Raw genomic sequence first — 16,805 nt, forward strand, 5'->3', positions numbered from 1 at the left:
ATAGAAGAAAGACCACGTGCAGTGATTTTACAAAAGAAACTACTTCTTCTATTTACAGAAAATTACTCCTCTAGTTGAGATTACTTACTTCCCACAGACCTGTTTATGACAGTAATTACTTGGGAAAAGACAATAGTTATTTGACTTTTGAGTTTTCTTGTTTTTAAAATACCTAGTATCCTTTTTTTAAAAACTTGGAATTACTATCTACCTCTGGAGTGAATTTCTAATAGCTCAACCAAGGTTAGAAAAATACAACTGTAAGCCTTATGCAGAACTGTTTTGTTCAGCAGATGGTGCTTGATGTGAAATTATTAAAAGGTCAGGTTATAATTCTGTATTAGTGCAACTAAAAGCAAAGCCAAGCAGTGAAAAAACCTCAGCCTGTGCCATTGTGTTTTGGAATATTTAGACTGTGCCGATTCAGTGCCTGAGTCTCATTTGAACCTTTTAAATGCTTTGTTTTCTCTTACTTCATTGATTGTAACTTCTGTTATATGATTCAGTACCGTTAAAAGCTTAGTCTGATTTATTCTGTGTGTACAGTACAGTTATTTAGATATAGGCTATAGATACTTATTTTACTATCCAAAACTATATTGTTTTAAAGCGTATTAGAAAGTTGATTATGGTTCAACAAAGCTCAACTTTCCAAATGTGACTTTAGGTCAGTATCAGCTCTAACATTGGTTAAGGGTTCCTATTTTTGTGTGGAAAATTAAAAAAAAGATACTGTCTTAAAGTCCTAGACACTTTAGAAGAAAAAAAATTGCCTGTTGTAGATAAAACAAAACATATCTAATTTTCTAAATATTGAATCAAACCTATGGAACATACTCCGTAGCTGCAGTGTTTGCTGGCATAGTTTTTAAAATACATGCAACAGCTGATGACTTCAAAAGGTTATTCTGTTTTTCACCTGCCACTGCTAATAACTTTTTTCCTTAAGTTAGAAAATTCTATTATTTCTTGTATATGCTCATGTTATAAATACTTTATACCTTAAAAGTTTAGAGGTTTTTACTGCAATAAAAAAACATGGTTGATCACACGCTTTTTCAACTTTATATTGCAGGTGATAATCATGTAGGTGGCAACAGCAAAGAAGGCACTTTTAAAGAAACTGTAACATTAAAGTGGTGTACTCCTCGAACAAATAGTGTGGGTAGGTAGCATAGTGTCTTGCAAAACTGATATTCTAACTTGTTTTGAACACTGTACACTTACAAGAATCTGTACAAGGAGGTACTTTTCTTCTTATTAATGCTTGTTTTATGTTTTGCTCTATAACCCTGCTGCTGGCTGTAGCCTGCTTTACTGAGGGGCATCTGATGTTCTCCTGATCTTGGGCACTCAATGGTTTGTTTAAGGGGTGAGGGGAAGTAATGGTTTTCTTGATGGCTTTTTTCAGTCTCTTAAGTATCACAAAGTTATTCCTTGACTACAGTGTTCAGTAACTATTTGCCCTTCCCACAAAGACAGGTATAACTTGTCGATTCTGCAGTGGTGGTGTTTTAGCATAGCTTTGAGACATTGAGTCTTTTTTTGTTTTGTTTTAATTATTTTTTTAGGGTGAAGGGAATTGAAGTACTATTTTAGTGTAATCTTTAGAGTGCCTAAGTAAAAAGCTTTGTAAGGAAATTAAATGTCTGCAATGATACTGTCAGTAAACTAGTCCCTCTATATTAACTTTAAAATCTGAGTAGGGGAAAGATCTCTACCAAAATCCAAGCAGAGAAGGACAGAGAAGATTTGGGGTAACTTACAGAGGCCACCTGGGCATTCAGCTCATGCAGCCTGTAGACCATGAGCAAGGCATGTTGACTCTTGAGCCAGTGGGTCAAAAATACAGGTAAGAAGAAAAAGAAGGCTGTACAGACAAATGATTCTGGAGATCAAAAACTGGATGTCCTGTTGGAAATAGGGCTTGGGAATAAATTAGGCTCTCGGAGTTGAGGGTACTTGTGAGGAGATGGTTAAAGGAGCGGACTTTTAGGTTGAGAGACAGCAAGGCTTGTTTCTGCAGATTGTGGAATGGCCTCTTCCTTTATTTTGTGGGATGTTTTTTTCTGTATGCAGAACTACACTCTTAACTTTTATCTGAATTTATTTTTCAGAATTGCACTATTGCACTGGAGCATACAGAATTTCACCAGTAGATGTAAATAGCAGACCTTCTTCATGCCTTACTAACTTTCTCCTTAACGGTAAATTTGTGTCCTTGGCTAGTTATTTAATGCTTTAATTGTTAATATTGTGAATAGAGAACTTGACACATTTTGGTTTGTATAGCAATTAATGTCTATGTAGTATAAAAATGGCAAGCTTATTTTAACATGTCATGTAAATAAGAGAAGAAAGTTGTTAAATGTACTCAAAGGCAAATGGAATGTGTTTTGAAACTTGAAGATGGGAGGAAAAGGGTAAAGAAGGAGCAAGTATTGAATTCTGGGAGTTCTTTGAATTCAAATGTAGAATACTTTTCACTTCATATTATATAGTAGGAAGCCCAGCTTTCAGTAGGCAATACTGCACTGAATCACAATGCTTACTCTGACTGTTGCAAAATATTAGCAACTTATGTCTATGCCTGATTTTTAGCAGATGCTTGGCAGCCTCAGAGAGCTCTTTTAACTGGATTATGATGAACTAAGTATGTTGGTCAGTTGAAGCAGACATGTCTGTGTGTACTGGAATCAGTCCAAAAGTAGGTTAGATTTAGTTTTCCTTTGCTTATTTGCAAGATCTTGCCCATTGTCATGAATAATCTTGCTATAAGAGGTTGCCATTTAAATATATGTTAAAAAGGTAAGCCAAAGCAGTTTCTTCCAAACAAGTAATATGTAGTCAATGTTAATTACATGTGGGTTTTTTAGTTTGCAAACAAAACTGCATTACAAACATACTTGTAATGGGATGTTTTCTTCAGTCATTTGAATGTCTAAATAAATCTGCAGTGTTTTTATTAAACACTATATTTTAATGTATTTTTCTCTAAAGATTCTGTATTGAACAAGAACTTTGATTAATAAAAATGGTTAGAACTAAAATTAATAGCATATTTCAGATGACCACACTCTGATCTTCATATTTGCTTCCTCATAACAAACTACTAACTCGGAGGATGTACCTTTTTATGTTAATGCATTTTACTGGAAATAGTACCAAGGCAGTTTTATTTCTGTCTGAAAAACATCCATTTTAAGCATTAACAATTAGTATCAATTGATACTTTTATACTCAAGTAGGTTATTTTGTTACTTGTTAGAAGTTGCTTTCCATGAGAGTTTCTGCAGTAGGGCCAAACAAGCATAGTGTACAACATCATCTGTAATGATGAAAAGTAGCAAACTACCCTTACGCAGTATACAGTGTCAGTGTATTTTAATGAAATACTTATTTCTCCTAAGAATAACGTCCTACTGATTGGTCTAGGAGAGAGGCTTTTTGATCTTCCTGTTGTAAAATTTCAGAGCATATGACAGTAAGTAATGTGTAAAGGCATGGAGTAAATGCCGAAAGAAGATAGCAGTTTCTCGTTTAACTAGTTGAAAACACAGCCATAGTGGATTCAGAGTCTTGCTGGCAAGGTGCAAAGCCTGTACTGTGTGAGTGTAGTTTTTAATTTAAAATTGCAGCCCAGGGTAACTAATGGGCCTTGTTTCCGACAGGTCGCTCGGTTTTGTTGGAACAGCCGCGCAAGTCCGGCTCTAAAGTAATTAGTCACATGCTCAGCAGCCATGGAGGAGAAATTTTTCTGCACGTGTTAAGCAGCTCACGGTCCATTCTAGAAGATCCTCCATCCATTAGTGAGGGGTGTGGTGGAAGGGTCACTGACTACCGGATTACAGTAAGATTTTGTTCTCTCCCTGCCCCCTCCCTCTTCCCCCCATAAGTTGTTGCTTATATCAGATGACAGATGTAGTGCACTACATGTAAAGGAAATGTTGGTATGTTTTCCAGAGAGCTGGAATGGGTTCCATGGTCAAACTGTTTTTTTTTCTACTGCTGATACATATTTAGTACAAAGTAGTACAACTGCTTATTGTTACGCCTGCTTCGTAGGATCCTTTCTGTGTCAGGGAAGTACTTGCTTCCTTATGCACTATGACTATTTAAAGTTTGTTGCAATTCTTGAATACAATTTTTCTTGGCAAGCTTTTAACTGTGGGCTGAATACACATAGGACTATATCCTGTTTATTGGCAGAAGGTTAGATTGCAAGTGGATGGTTTGTCCAATGAGTAGAAAAGTTCTAAGCTTTGAACCCTGGATATGGAGCAGACAATCAGCTGGCATTTATCTTTTTTTCCAATTAATTTTTATCAACACATCCTTTGTATCTGTCATAAGCAAGCAGAAGTTGCTTCCAGGAAAACAATAAAACTCTTAGTATACATGAGATACCTTGCAGATCCAGAAGGCTTCTTCATCAAAAACCTCCCATCAGCTTTTAACCTGTATTTTTATGTAACTGTTTTTGTGTTCACCCCAAATGATACTCATCTGAAAGGTAGAAACAGGGCTCTGGTTGTTAGGATGAAATTGATCATATTTTATGGTACCTTGCTTGTAATAAGCAATACTCTGCTGTTTCGTCCATTCAGTGAAAGTGACTTTGTTAGAGAAATGTCTAATTGTATCTTGTTTGGTTATCATTAGGATTTTGGTGAATTTATGAGGGAAAACAGATTAACTCCTTTTCTAGAACCCAGATATAAGATGGATGGAAGTCTTGAAATTCCACTGGAACGTGCAAAAGATCAGTTAGAGAAACATACTCGTTACTGGCCTATGATTATTTCTCAGACTACTATATTCAACATGCAAGCTGTAAGTAACCTGGGGTTTGTAACCTTTTATCCTCTGATAGATTAATTTCCACCTTGCCGCTTGATGAAGTATTAACTATTTCATGATAAAACACTTGCCACAAAAATCTATTTACTTATTTATTTTCATGTACGTACCCTGTATATAATGCTAATATATTTTTAGATGGCATTCCAATATAGGGTGGAATATTTGAACCTGACAGCTACAGTGCTGCTGGGTAAAGAAAACATGCATCTATCTGCTTGTAATTGCTTAGAGTTATTAGTAAATTGGGGAAAAGAAGGGGGGGGTGCTTGTGTGTTTTTCCATGTTTCTATTGCCTTTGATTTTTCTTCTTCATGTTTCTTTCTTGTGACATACATGGATTCTCTGTTGACTTTTGTTTTGTCTTACAGGTAGTGCCATTAGCCAGTGTGATTGTAAAAGAAGCAATGACTGATGAGGATGTTCTGAATTGTCAAAAAACGATATACAATTTGGTAGACATGGAGAGGAAAAATGATCCACTGCCAATTTCAACAGTTGGTACAAGAGGAAAGGGTCCAAAAAGGTTGCATGCATATTTCCTTTTGTTCATGCTGGACTTTTTTCAGAAATATTCTGTTGACATTGTTTTTATATGAAATTTTTAAGTTTGTACACAAAAAAAGGCTGTGCCTGTTTTGCTGCACCATTCAGGGGCTATCACAGTGCTGATATTGCTGTATGTTGGGAAAAAATATGTAATCTTATTAGCAAAGAATTGTGAATATGTTAGGAAATATGAAAGCGAAGAATAGTCATCAAGAAAGGTAAGAGATTGATAGAAGCTAGGACAGAGAAGTTGGAATAATTTCAAGTTAATAAAATAGAAAACTTGAGCATATTATAAATTAACAATGCTATAAAATGGGGTTGTATTAGAATAGTCAAGTCCTTTTGAAACAGTTCTTTAAAATATGGGGTACTCCTTTAAAATAGAGTATCCTGATAAGTCAGTCACAGTGATATGTGCATTGTATTTCCAAGAACTGACTGAGAAGAAATTCAGCTGTGGATTTGCCCATATGACTGGAAGTTACTTACAGTAGCATGGTGCAGTTCTTTCTAAATATTTTTATCTGAAGAATAAAATAGTGATCGACTTGCATGTCTGTGAGTGGCCTTCTACATATTCTGACATTGCATAGTTAGCAAACACCCGTGAGGAGTCAGAAGTGCCTTTTGGCAGTGAGATCTTGTGGTGGAAATTCAGAATTTGATTTTAGTGGTCATAGTCTCTTTCAGTTTAAACTTAAACTCTGGCTTTCAACTGGAAGTGTTACATGCAGTATGGTTTCAAGTTTCATGGAGGGAGTAATCCCAGGTGGATAGACCTCCAGTACAAGAGGACAGAGAATCTGGTTGGAGTTATTTATGGTTAGGTGTGTTTTTTATTTCTTAAGGTCTGGTTTTTAACCTTAATTTATTCAAATGTGTAATTATCTAGGTAATCATGTCTGTAATTTTTTTCTGTCCTTGCTTAGGGATGAACAGTACCGGATTATGTGGAATGAATTGGAGACCCTTGTACGAGCACACATAAACAACTCTGATAAACACCAGCGAGTCTTGGAATGTTTGATGGCTTGCAGAAGCAAACCCCCAGAAGAAGAGGAGCGCAAGAAACGAGGCAGAAAGAGAGAAGACAAAGAAGACAAGTCAGAGAAACTGGGCAAAGACTATGAATCAGATAAGCCATGGCAAGAATCAGAAAGGTAAATTTTTCTAAAGCGAAACAGTTTTCATCCTGCCCTACTTCAAAGAGGAGACGAATAGCATTGAAACAGTTTTAGGTTTCAATTTGGTGTATTCATGCTTGTAACCATGGCTTACTACTAGTGTGTGTGGATCCCCATGTTTTCTGGATCAGTCACTGTTAACAAGTTGGGGAATTGGGCATCTTATTATGGTGCCTGCTTATCAGACTTTTTAAATTAACATGTTTTGCAAGCAGTATGGTTCTTGGACAAATTGTTGACCACTTAGCAGGGATTTGCAGCTGGAGGAGTCACTGCTATTGGATTTTTTATTATAACAACAGTGCCTATTAAATATTAAACTGCTTTATAGAAATACAAAGCATGACTAAAAATTCAAGGCAGGCAATTATTTTCTCTTGAGCTGTAGATAGCTTAGTGTTCAGGTAGATGAACAACCCAGACTGATTTGGCTCTTTAGTTGAATGTCGGGATTGATTGTATACCTACTGTCCATAATTCATGTTGTTATTGTAACTTGTCTTAAGTGGTAATCATCTGTCAAGCCTTTTCTCATTCAAACTACTATTCGAAAGAGATCAAACCCTTTTCATGGTAGTAAGCTTAATTTACATGTGTTTTGTGCATGCTGTGATCACTGAGCATTGGAAGACCTTTTCCTCCTACGTTATTGTCACCATGCTGATCAGCTTTCCTGTCTTCCTGTGTATGATCAAATCTATTCCAGCAATTGCTTTTAATCTCACATGTGGAACAAAAATAGAGACTGAGATAAAAGGGATTTGGTATAGAATATGGCTGAATTCATGCAGAAAAGATAATACGAAATTGGTATTTTTGTATAGTCATTGTTACTTAGTCTTTCCTTCAAAATTCAGAATGAATCATTCTTTCTCAATTACAAAATAAATACTAACTTAATTTTAAGATGTTACCCTTTACTTAAGACTTTAGCCAGAGGGTTATTTAGCTAGTCTTCACAATTTTTCACTCATTCCAAGGAGCCAGGTTTTCTTATGGTATGGGTGTGTATACTTTGAGGAGTACAGAATGGTATCGAGAATCATACGTGCATATATATAGTATATTTTGCTTCACTGTTTTCCTTTTGTCTCAAAAGGTTAAAAGGTCTTTTGGATCGTGAAAAAGAAGAACTAGCAGAAGCTGAAGTTATCAAAGATTCTCCTGATTCTCCTGAGCCACCCAACAAAAAGCCTCTTATTACAATGGATGAAATACCCACAGTTGAAAAGGCAAAAGGTAAACAAGAATTGCAACAGTTGATTTCTTTTAAAGATACAAGTCATTTTTATCAGTCTGTATTGTCTAAAGTAATGAGTAAATCTTCTTAGTGTTAAAGCTAAGTCACTAATGATAATCTTAAATTAAACTTTCAACATTGAGAAATTCTTGAACATAAATCATAGAATCATTAAGATTGGAAAAGACCTCTAAGATCATCAAGTCCAACTGTTAATCTAACACTACTATGACCACTAAAACATGTCCTGAAGTACCATGTCTGCAAGTTTTTGGAATGCCTCCAGGGATGAGGTGACTCCACCCACCCCCCTGGGCAGCCTGTTCAATGCCTCACTACTCTTTTCAGTAAAGAAATTCTTCCTAATACCCAGTCTAAACTTCCCTTGGTGCAACTTAACCCCATTTTCTCTCATCCTATCACTAGTTACCTGGGAGAGGAGACCAACACCCACCTCACTACAACAGCTTCAGGTAGCTGTAGAAAGCAACATGATCTCCTCCCCTCAGCCTTCTCCAAACTAAACAATCCCAGTTCCTTCAGCTGCTCCTCATACAAGACATTTTCTCCAGACCTCTCACCAGCTTTGTCGCCCTTCTCTGGGCCTACTCCAGCCCCTCAGTGTCTTTCTTATACCATGGCACCCAAAGCTGAACCCAGTACTCGAGGTGTGGCCTCCTCAGTTCCGAGTACAGGGGCACAATCAGTTCCCTACTGTTGGATACTGTGTTTTTGATATACAGCAGGATGCTGTTGGTCTCTTTGGCTGTTATCACTTAGCATATTTTGTATTTATTTAGCTTCTGTTATAAGTTTGTTTAAAGTGAGTTTAATATATTGTCCTACTGTAGTCTGTAATTTCATCTAAGCCTTTATAATGATTTAATGTTTAAGAATTTGGAAACTAACTCACCTAGACTTTTTACTCTCAAATTTAGGGCCAATGTCTTTGCTATCTTTATGGAGCAACAGGATTAATACTGCCAACTCCAGGAAACACCAGGAATTTATTGGTCGTTTGAACTCAGTCAACAATAAAGCTGAGCTGTATCAACATCTGAAAGAAGAAAATGGGTTTGTATCAGTGAATGCATCACTGCAGATATCGTAGCAGTAGTGAACAGTAGTATCGAGGAGTATTTCAGTTGCAGCATGAAAAGGACTCGTTACTTTTTTGAGGATTAAGATGTACAGAGTCTTTTCTCTCGCTGTTGATGGAGAAGCACAGCAGTGTTTGCTTTTCAGTTGTTTGTGCTGAGCAAGGCTGAATGCTGGTAAATGGTCTTCACCATGCTCTAGTGATCGCCCTTGCAGAAAAACTTTTAGACTGTAGCTAAGTTGAGATTTCTTGTGCCACTCTGTTGCTTGCTTTAGCTTCCAGAAAAATGGCTAACAAAAAAAAATATTGTTGATAAGAGAGTTGAATCTTAGGCTGTGCTGTAACGAAGTTGGTAGTCCATGTTCTACCAAGACACACTGGGAAACCAAACCAACCTCCTCTTAAGATGGTGGTAGTCAGTGATCAGTTTAGCAGTTTGTGAAACAACCTGCTTAAGCTCACAGTTTAGAAATAGATTCTCTGTGGTCACACGAATATAGGCTTTTCTCCTTCGGTGAGGTTGGTAAGGAACAGATTTTCGTGGTTGCTGCAAAGTTTCTTTCCAGAAACCTTTCCTGTATGTACTGATTGCGGCTTAAAGAAGTATTAAGAGGAGATAAGATTGTTTATACTGGGGGCAGGGAGAGACAGGATGGTTAGTGAAGTAAATATATATTAACAAATATTTAAATCTGATTTTTTTTCTTTGTCTGGTTGTATTTGCAATAATAAACCTTACCAGTTGTTGTCTTGCATTTCAGAATGGAAACGACGGAAAATGGAAAAGCAGGCCGGCAGTGATGATTGATTTTGTTTCTTTGGACAGAACTTGGCCACATTGCAAAAATAGATAATGCTGGAATTGATATTGGTACCATTTCAGTACAGTTGTATAGATCTGTTTTGATTGGTTTTTACATTTTTCTATTATTTTTGCTACGAAATATGAAATCTGCATATTGCATTAAATGAATATTATGCAAATTTCCCATAAGTACCATTTCATATTTTAAAATCAGTGATGACTGTTTTAAAAAACATCACGTTATTGATAATTAAGTGATGATATTGTTAATTTTGGTTCATGAATACTTCTATTTATCTGAAGCTTTCTCAGGAGTCCAGAATTATGGAAAAGACCACACACTGAGTACCTAGTCACTAAGCTGAGAAAATGCTGGTCTTGATTTTCAACTAAGGGGGTGGGAGAATGAGTAGCTTTACAGATAAAACTGTGGATTTAAGGACTTTTAAAGACTAGAAGTTATCTGTAGAAAGCAAAGCCTTTCAGGTTGTTCTGCTGGAGATAAGTCTTTGTAAGAAAAAGTAAATAAAATTTTTGCTAATTTTTTTTTTTTTTTTTTTAAGAAATACACCCTCTGAGACACCTGTGGCTTTAGTTATGAGAGTTTTGAATGTCATTGGGAGACTTATTCTGGATATTTATGGCTGTGAAATGACAAAGTAGGTGATCTGGCTTAAGTTTGAGCAGAGCCTCTTCTTAATTAAGGGTAGAATTTTCAGAACGGGGAAAACTCTTACACAATGTCTGTGATCTAATCCCTTGTAAGATTTTTTGGGTTTGCTTCCAAATGAGTCAACTTGAGTCTGGTAAGGAGAGGTTAATAGCCATGCTCTCCAAGTTTATCAGCCTTCCTCTGGTCTGTATTCTAGCTTGTATAAGCACCCGAAGGTCTCACAGATTTGATACACTATAGTTCAAGTTGATTTAAGCTCACATCTTTGCGAGCTTTTCTAAAACTAAATGTATCCGTATTTCTTCACCTGAAACTTTAAATACTGTAGTTTGTGATGACTACATTGGAAGACAAATATCGTGCAAATATTCTTTGCACTAGTAGCAGTCATTTTTTCGGATGTTTTGAAGTGCGATGTGTAGTTTCACAGTGATTATTCAGCCACTGTGATACAGATACGTTTTCTGTTAAATTAGAACCATTTTTACAAAGCGATTAAGGAGTACTTGCATGATAGATTTTTATCATATTCTAAAACTTATGTCACTTTTACAGAAGTAATGTGTAATTCTTGGAGATCCTAAAGTCTGAAGACTTTTTTTCACTACTTAATTAAAAATAGGATGTCCTGCATCACCTCATCTCTTGGTATCCTATCTCAAATTTTCTGACAGAGAAACCTACCGTGGAATTATTTTCTAAGAAGTTTCTGGGTTTTTTTTTAAATGACAATGTACTGCATATCAGGATTGGTATTTCTTGTTTACTGAGGGAGTTTTAAAGTCTGGAGCCTAGGGAGCATGTAAATGTCAGCTTTCTGCAATTTCTTGCTAGTCTAGAGAAATATAACGGAAAAGCTGATCCTGTGCCTTGGGGAATTGTGTGTATTGCATCTCCTGATGTGCCATTAATATTCACCTTCAGTCCTTAAATATGCACAGGAATTAAATATTTTATTAGCAGGTGCAGAGTTTTTCTTGTCCTCTATTAAAATATATATTTGTTTAGCTTGCTACCAAACTACATTTTCCACTTCTGGAAAATCTCCCAGGTAAGACTGTTGACTAAATGAACAGGGCCTGATTCTCCAAGGTGGTTGACTGTGGACCTGTATCCTAAGTACTTGAGTCTTGCTGAGACATGAGATATACAAGAAATATACATTTCTGCAGTAATGCTTTAGATTTATATTTTGCTAATCTTATGTCTAGACCATTGACTGCAGTGAATTACTGCTGCTTCCTTGACTTTTACATCAATTTAGAGCTGGTTTATAGATGGATGGCTTCTGGAAAGCATTTGAGGTAGTCATTCAGAGGAATTTGTATTTATCCAAAAAGTTACCCAACACTAAACACAGGAAAGTACTACTCTTTCATGCGAGAGGATGTAAATCCTGTCACTTGTGTCATATTCACAGAGAAACTGCTGTCCCAGAGAAAGAAAACACTTTAGCAGCGTTTTCATGTGCTCAGCTAACTAATGCATGGTGTTCCTCTGCTCCTACGAATGTTGTAACTACAAGTGGATTTTACGTACACAGTGGACACACAAATACAGATTAATCTGTTCAAATATTTTGGTCCTGTAGCTCTTGGTACACTTGCAGCTAGTGAGCTGTTCCGATCCTTTCTGTGCCATGACTACTGGTTGAGCTGTGCTGTTACTGGGACTGCTGGGTGGTGTGAACCTTACAGTCTGGAGAGAAGGTGAGCCAGCAGGGGCTGCTGGTACCTGTGTTGGTATGTCGTGCTGGCTTCTGGTTGTTTACAAACATTAATCTGCACTGCAACGTAAAAGTGTAGTCTCCTGGTTGTGGAACATTCTTACCTCTGGGCTGGATTTCCTTTGGCCTGGTCAGCAACCTGCTCCCAAACTGGATCCAGTTCTGCCTGGTTTCCTTGTGGTAAGGGTATGTGTTTGTGCCTGTCCTTCAGCCTGCAAAAGCTGTTCTTTTGTTAACTCGGTGCTCTGCAGTGTCTGCTCGCTGTGCTAGAGCAGTTGTTTGTGGCTCTTGGGCCACCCTGTATGCAGGGTGGCTTCTATACCTGCTGTTCAGAGTTCATCAGAACAATAGGTGGCCAGTACATACCGGGCTGGCAAGAGCACGCCTGGCAGCACAGTTACCCTGTGAGACAGCCTGATGAAACCCCATCTCCAGACTTGGAATGTTAGCGCTCTGAAACCCTTTGGCGATCAACCTTCTCCAGTGAAGCCCTGTGGCAGTTCTGGAAAGGGCGTATTCTGTATGCATCTCCTTCCTCTGTGGTGGCACTGATGGTAATTTGGTCCTGTTTTCCACTATGCTTTCAGGTTCAAGAAAGTTCTTCTCAGTTGCAAAACAATACAGAGATTAAAATGGGAAATTCTGGGTTAAGTAGTTTAATCCATAATTAAACTATGGAATAAATTTTTGTATATGTTAACGTATTAAACAAAGGATTTCAAAATATTATATGAGTTTTTAGAAACTCTGTTTTCTTCACTATGTTCCTTGAACTGTCATGAATGGAAGCAGATGAGACCAAATTATACTGTAAGAAAGCAAGCCTGCAACTTTAAAATGTATTTTAAAAAGTATGTTACACAATTACCTAACAGGAAGAGTTTCGTGTTGCCTTTATAAGTGTTACATTTGATGTATTTAACGTACACTACAAAAAAAATTTTGGAAGATTGAGGATGGAGAGCGTCACCCATCAGAGAGGGACAATTCCTGGATGTATTTTTTTGAAAATACTAATCTCAAGTTCTAAGATGACATAGGGACTTAAGAGTTGTAGCACCTTTGAATTTCAATGGAAGCATGTTTTGTGATGGTCCTTCTGACAGTTCTGCCTCTATGTAAAATGCGTATTTGTGGATCAGAGCCATAACGGAGCTGGGGGTTCACTCGGTACTGGCTGTGACCCCTCATTCCCACCAGCATCAGCTTGGTTATACATTTTCATCTTCCGACTTGTACAGGCATGTCACTACTCACCTCAACTTTAGATGCCATTACTCGCTTTGTGAGGTTTTGGGACGTTCAGTTCCACATTAGCATGTCTTAACTGATACTTTCTCTGAAACATCACAGACTCTGATCAAGGAATCTTCCTATGACACTTACAAAACCAGGAAACCAATATTAGAACCACCCCAACACCAACAGTGACACACAGACTGCTTAAGGCAGGTGGGGTCTTCCTTACCGTGGAGTCATTGTTCCGAAGTGTAGGCACAGTACTGTTTAAAGATCCATGGAGTGGCTTTGTGGTGGGAAAGCAGACTTCACCATATGAAATGTTGACTATGACATCTATTTTGTATTCTGGCAGTGTTGCTTGAACAAAGTGTGGGCTGACATACCCATCTGGCACTCAGTGTCTCTAGTGCGTCCTGGATTTCATCTTTTGCACACCGGCTGGAAGATTTGTTGGTGCTTGTACACAGTGAACTGTTACAGCCTGAGATTACTGTGGACCCAGGTTTGAGAGTGGTCATCATGCTGTCCTTGAGACGATGGAAGTTTAATTAGAAGGAGAGTTTCTCTAAGAACAAAGTAACCCTTTTTCTCTCAGGAAAGAGCAGTAGCTGGTTTTTGTTATGGATATGTAAAAGTGGCATGGTACATTGGTGGGCTGCGGAAGCTCCCCAGTGCAAGGATTCTGAGGCAGGCAGCCCTGAATCTGTGGCAGACAAACTCCTGAGGTGAACACAGGTAATTGATGTCAGGGGGATGGATAGCCATGTATGTTTTGCTGGCTTGTGTTAAATTGCAGCCAGCATTCTGCTCCCGAAGGAGAGCTCTCAGCTGCAATAATCTGTAGAGATAGCGGAGTCGAAGTTGCCATCTTTCTCATTGCGGAACATCTTGACAGGTACAGGGAAAAAGAGACATCCTGTAGTTGTTGTTAGGAACTTAATAGAACAACCAGCCTTTGGGGAAGTGTTTGCTTGCCCTTTAAAGAGGAGTAGGAAAAGATTATGAGGAAAACTAGCCATCTTATGATATCTTTATGATATCATTATCTTAATGATAGCAGAGAAATCTCATCTGCCTCAAAGGATTATGGAGCACATTGGCTAGAAGGGACTGATGGAGGTCATCTAGCCAACCTCCTGCTCAAAATCAGAGCTGTAGCCAAGATGAAATGAGATCAAAAATGGCATTGCCTGGCTGAGTCTTCAAAACTGAGTGTGAAGGTCCCAAAACAGTCTGGGTGACTCGTTCCGTTGCTGCTTTAACCCCAAGTGAAAATTTTTTCCTCATGTTTGCACCTCCTGAAATGCAGTGCTGTGGCTACTGCCCCTTGTTATAGCATCTATCTGTTTTAAGTAGAGAAGTGTTACATTGCTCTCTAGACTCCTTTTTGAGAAATGGTACTTACGGATTTTGTTCAAGGTCAACAGAAATCCCTACTGCCTTTCTTATTTCCCTTTGTGGTAGACTCTGCAAATGATTCTTTCCTGTCCAGTGAGTAACTGAGCACAAGCACTTAGCTACAGCATCATTTTGGAAGTTGAAGATTTTTTAAAAAAAAAAAACTCTGACTGCATTAAGATGTAAATGTGCTGATAATCTAGAGTTTCTGTAGCATCCTTAAATGGGAATGACATGTTAGGTCTTCAGAGAATTAGGCTGAAAATACATGGATGATAGTTATAAAAAAAAATCCAATACAGTTAGTTAATTTTTTTTTTTTTCAAACCCAACGCTAACAAGACCAATACATCAGAGGATAATCTCAAAAGCAATTAGGTTCAAGTTAAAATTTTAGTTTTAAAAGATTAATTCGAAGCTAAAATGTAGGAAAAAAAAGGGTATGTATCTTTTAAAAAATCTGCTTTATATCGTGTGATAACCAATTGTTAATGTCTTGTAAATCAGAAGCCTGCCACTTCAGCTCCTATCCTTTCTTACCCTGCATTCAGCTGGGTGGATGACATTTATTTTTCCAATGAACAGATGCCAAGAACTGGTAAGGGAAATTCTGGACAAGCCTCACTTCTTCTGAAGCTTAAGCTTATGACAGTACTGCAAAGTGTTGTGCTTGATAACATCTTAACAATTTCATTTGCTTAAGAGTGTTTAGATGTGTTTATTTAAAGAGTTGTAAATGTGCACAACACTGTTCTCTCTAGTCTAACATATTAGTCAGGTCTTGTATAGTGCCTTCCCAAACAATACTATCTTATTCTAGTAGCTTCTATGCAGAAATATCACAATTTGCCTCTCAGGTGGTGCACTTACTTCACAGAGGCAGTTAAGTATGTCTCATTTCTAATTCTTTAAATAGAGAAGACAAATGGCAGTGTTCTTCCTATTGTAAAGTTGCTTGAATTTTGTTTTGCATTTCATATTGTGGAAAGCTTATGTAAATTTCAAGAATCTTCCTTGCATGGTTGGATGGTACTAAAATCAGAGTTTGGATTACAGTTTGAAGCTGCCCAGCAGGAGGCTGCTTCAAACTGTGATACTTTACCTATCAAAGATTAGCACAGGTATCTCATTAGCAGGGCTGTCATCAGGCATTGCCTTAATTTGCTTTAATTCCCAACATTAAGTTTGCAGGAACCCCTGGAAGTGTGCTTGCACAAACTGAAATCCTCAGAAAGTGCAGAAGCTCATGATTGTTTTCATATCAAGGTGTACTCTTGGGAAACGGACACAGTTCCTGAAGGTAACAAGTCAGACCACACTGCTGAAATGCTGGGGTTTGAACCCTGAGCCCCCAAATTAAGGTTGACATATGGGGTGATTCCCACAGCCCTTCATACAGAGGTGGTCAGTTTGCCTTATAGCTTCCCCCCAGGGTGCGGCCGGCCCTGCAGGGAGAGCCAGAAGGGAAATGAGCCCCAGGGGTCCTGCATTGAGTCAACAAAGGTCAGGTGTCTGCTTGGGGATAAAAGCTGGGACCACTTGCAGGGAGTCAGGAGTGTCTGTCTGTGGAGTGCACTCCACAGAGCTTCCTGGTTCAGGGCAGACCTCCTGACTCTCCCTGGAGCTGGGCCCTGGTCTGTTTAGGTCTTTGCAAACGTGGGCGGATCGGGTGAGAGTCGCCATGTGGGCACCTTTCTCTTAGGCGTTTAACTGGCTGGTCTGGCTGTTTCCCATGCCAACTATGGGAAACCTTGGTTCACTGTTTGTATCACCTGTTGTGGGCTGAGCCACATCTTTTGTGGGATCGTTGGGGGTGGTGTCATTTATGTACCAGCTGATTGACTTGTTTGTACCCCCGGTGGTCGTTCATGTCACGATGTGTCTGATTACAATACAGTCTGTGTATTGGTTTCTCTTTCTGCTGGCTGTATCATTCTTGTTGGGCCTGATCATTGGCAGAACAACTGCTCAGGACTCCTTGCGCTCTGCTCTTCAAAGCGCCAACGGATGGAGGCTACACAAACTC

The 16,805-nt window shown here is 38.2% G+C and overlaps 1 protein-coding gene across 1 annotated transcript; it reads left to right on the forward strand.

Annotated features, from left to right (window-relative positions):
• Positions 1-1,075: 1,075 nt before the first annotated feature.
• ASUN (asunder spermatogenesis regulator) lies at positions 1,076-9,901 on the forward strand (the record flags this gene model as incomplete). The annotated part of the gene is made up of 9 exons (XM_008950360.1): positions 1,076-1,165; positions 2,118-2,207; positions 3,672-3,850; positions 4,663-4,833; positions 5,232-5,386; positions 6,342-6,572; positions 7,696-7,835; positions 8,775-8,910; positions 9,697-9,901. Coding segments are annotated over 9 exons (1,232 nt in total), but the record flags the coding sequence as incomplete, so codon positions are not given.
• Positions 9,902-16,805: the final 6,904 nt, after the last annotated feature.

Source organism: Merops nubicus, unplaced genomic scaffold (genome assembly GCF_000691845.1).
Source record: "Merops nubicus isolate BGI_N331 unplaced genomic scaffold, ASM69184v1 scaffold15322, whole genome shotgun sequence".
Lineage (NCBI taxonomy): Eukaryota > Metazoa > Chordata > Aves > Coraciiformes > Meropidae > Merops > Merops nubicus.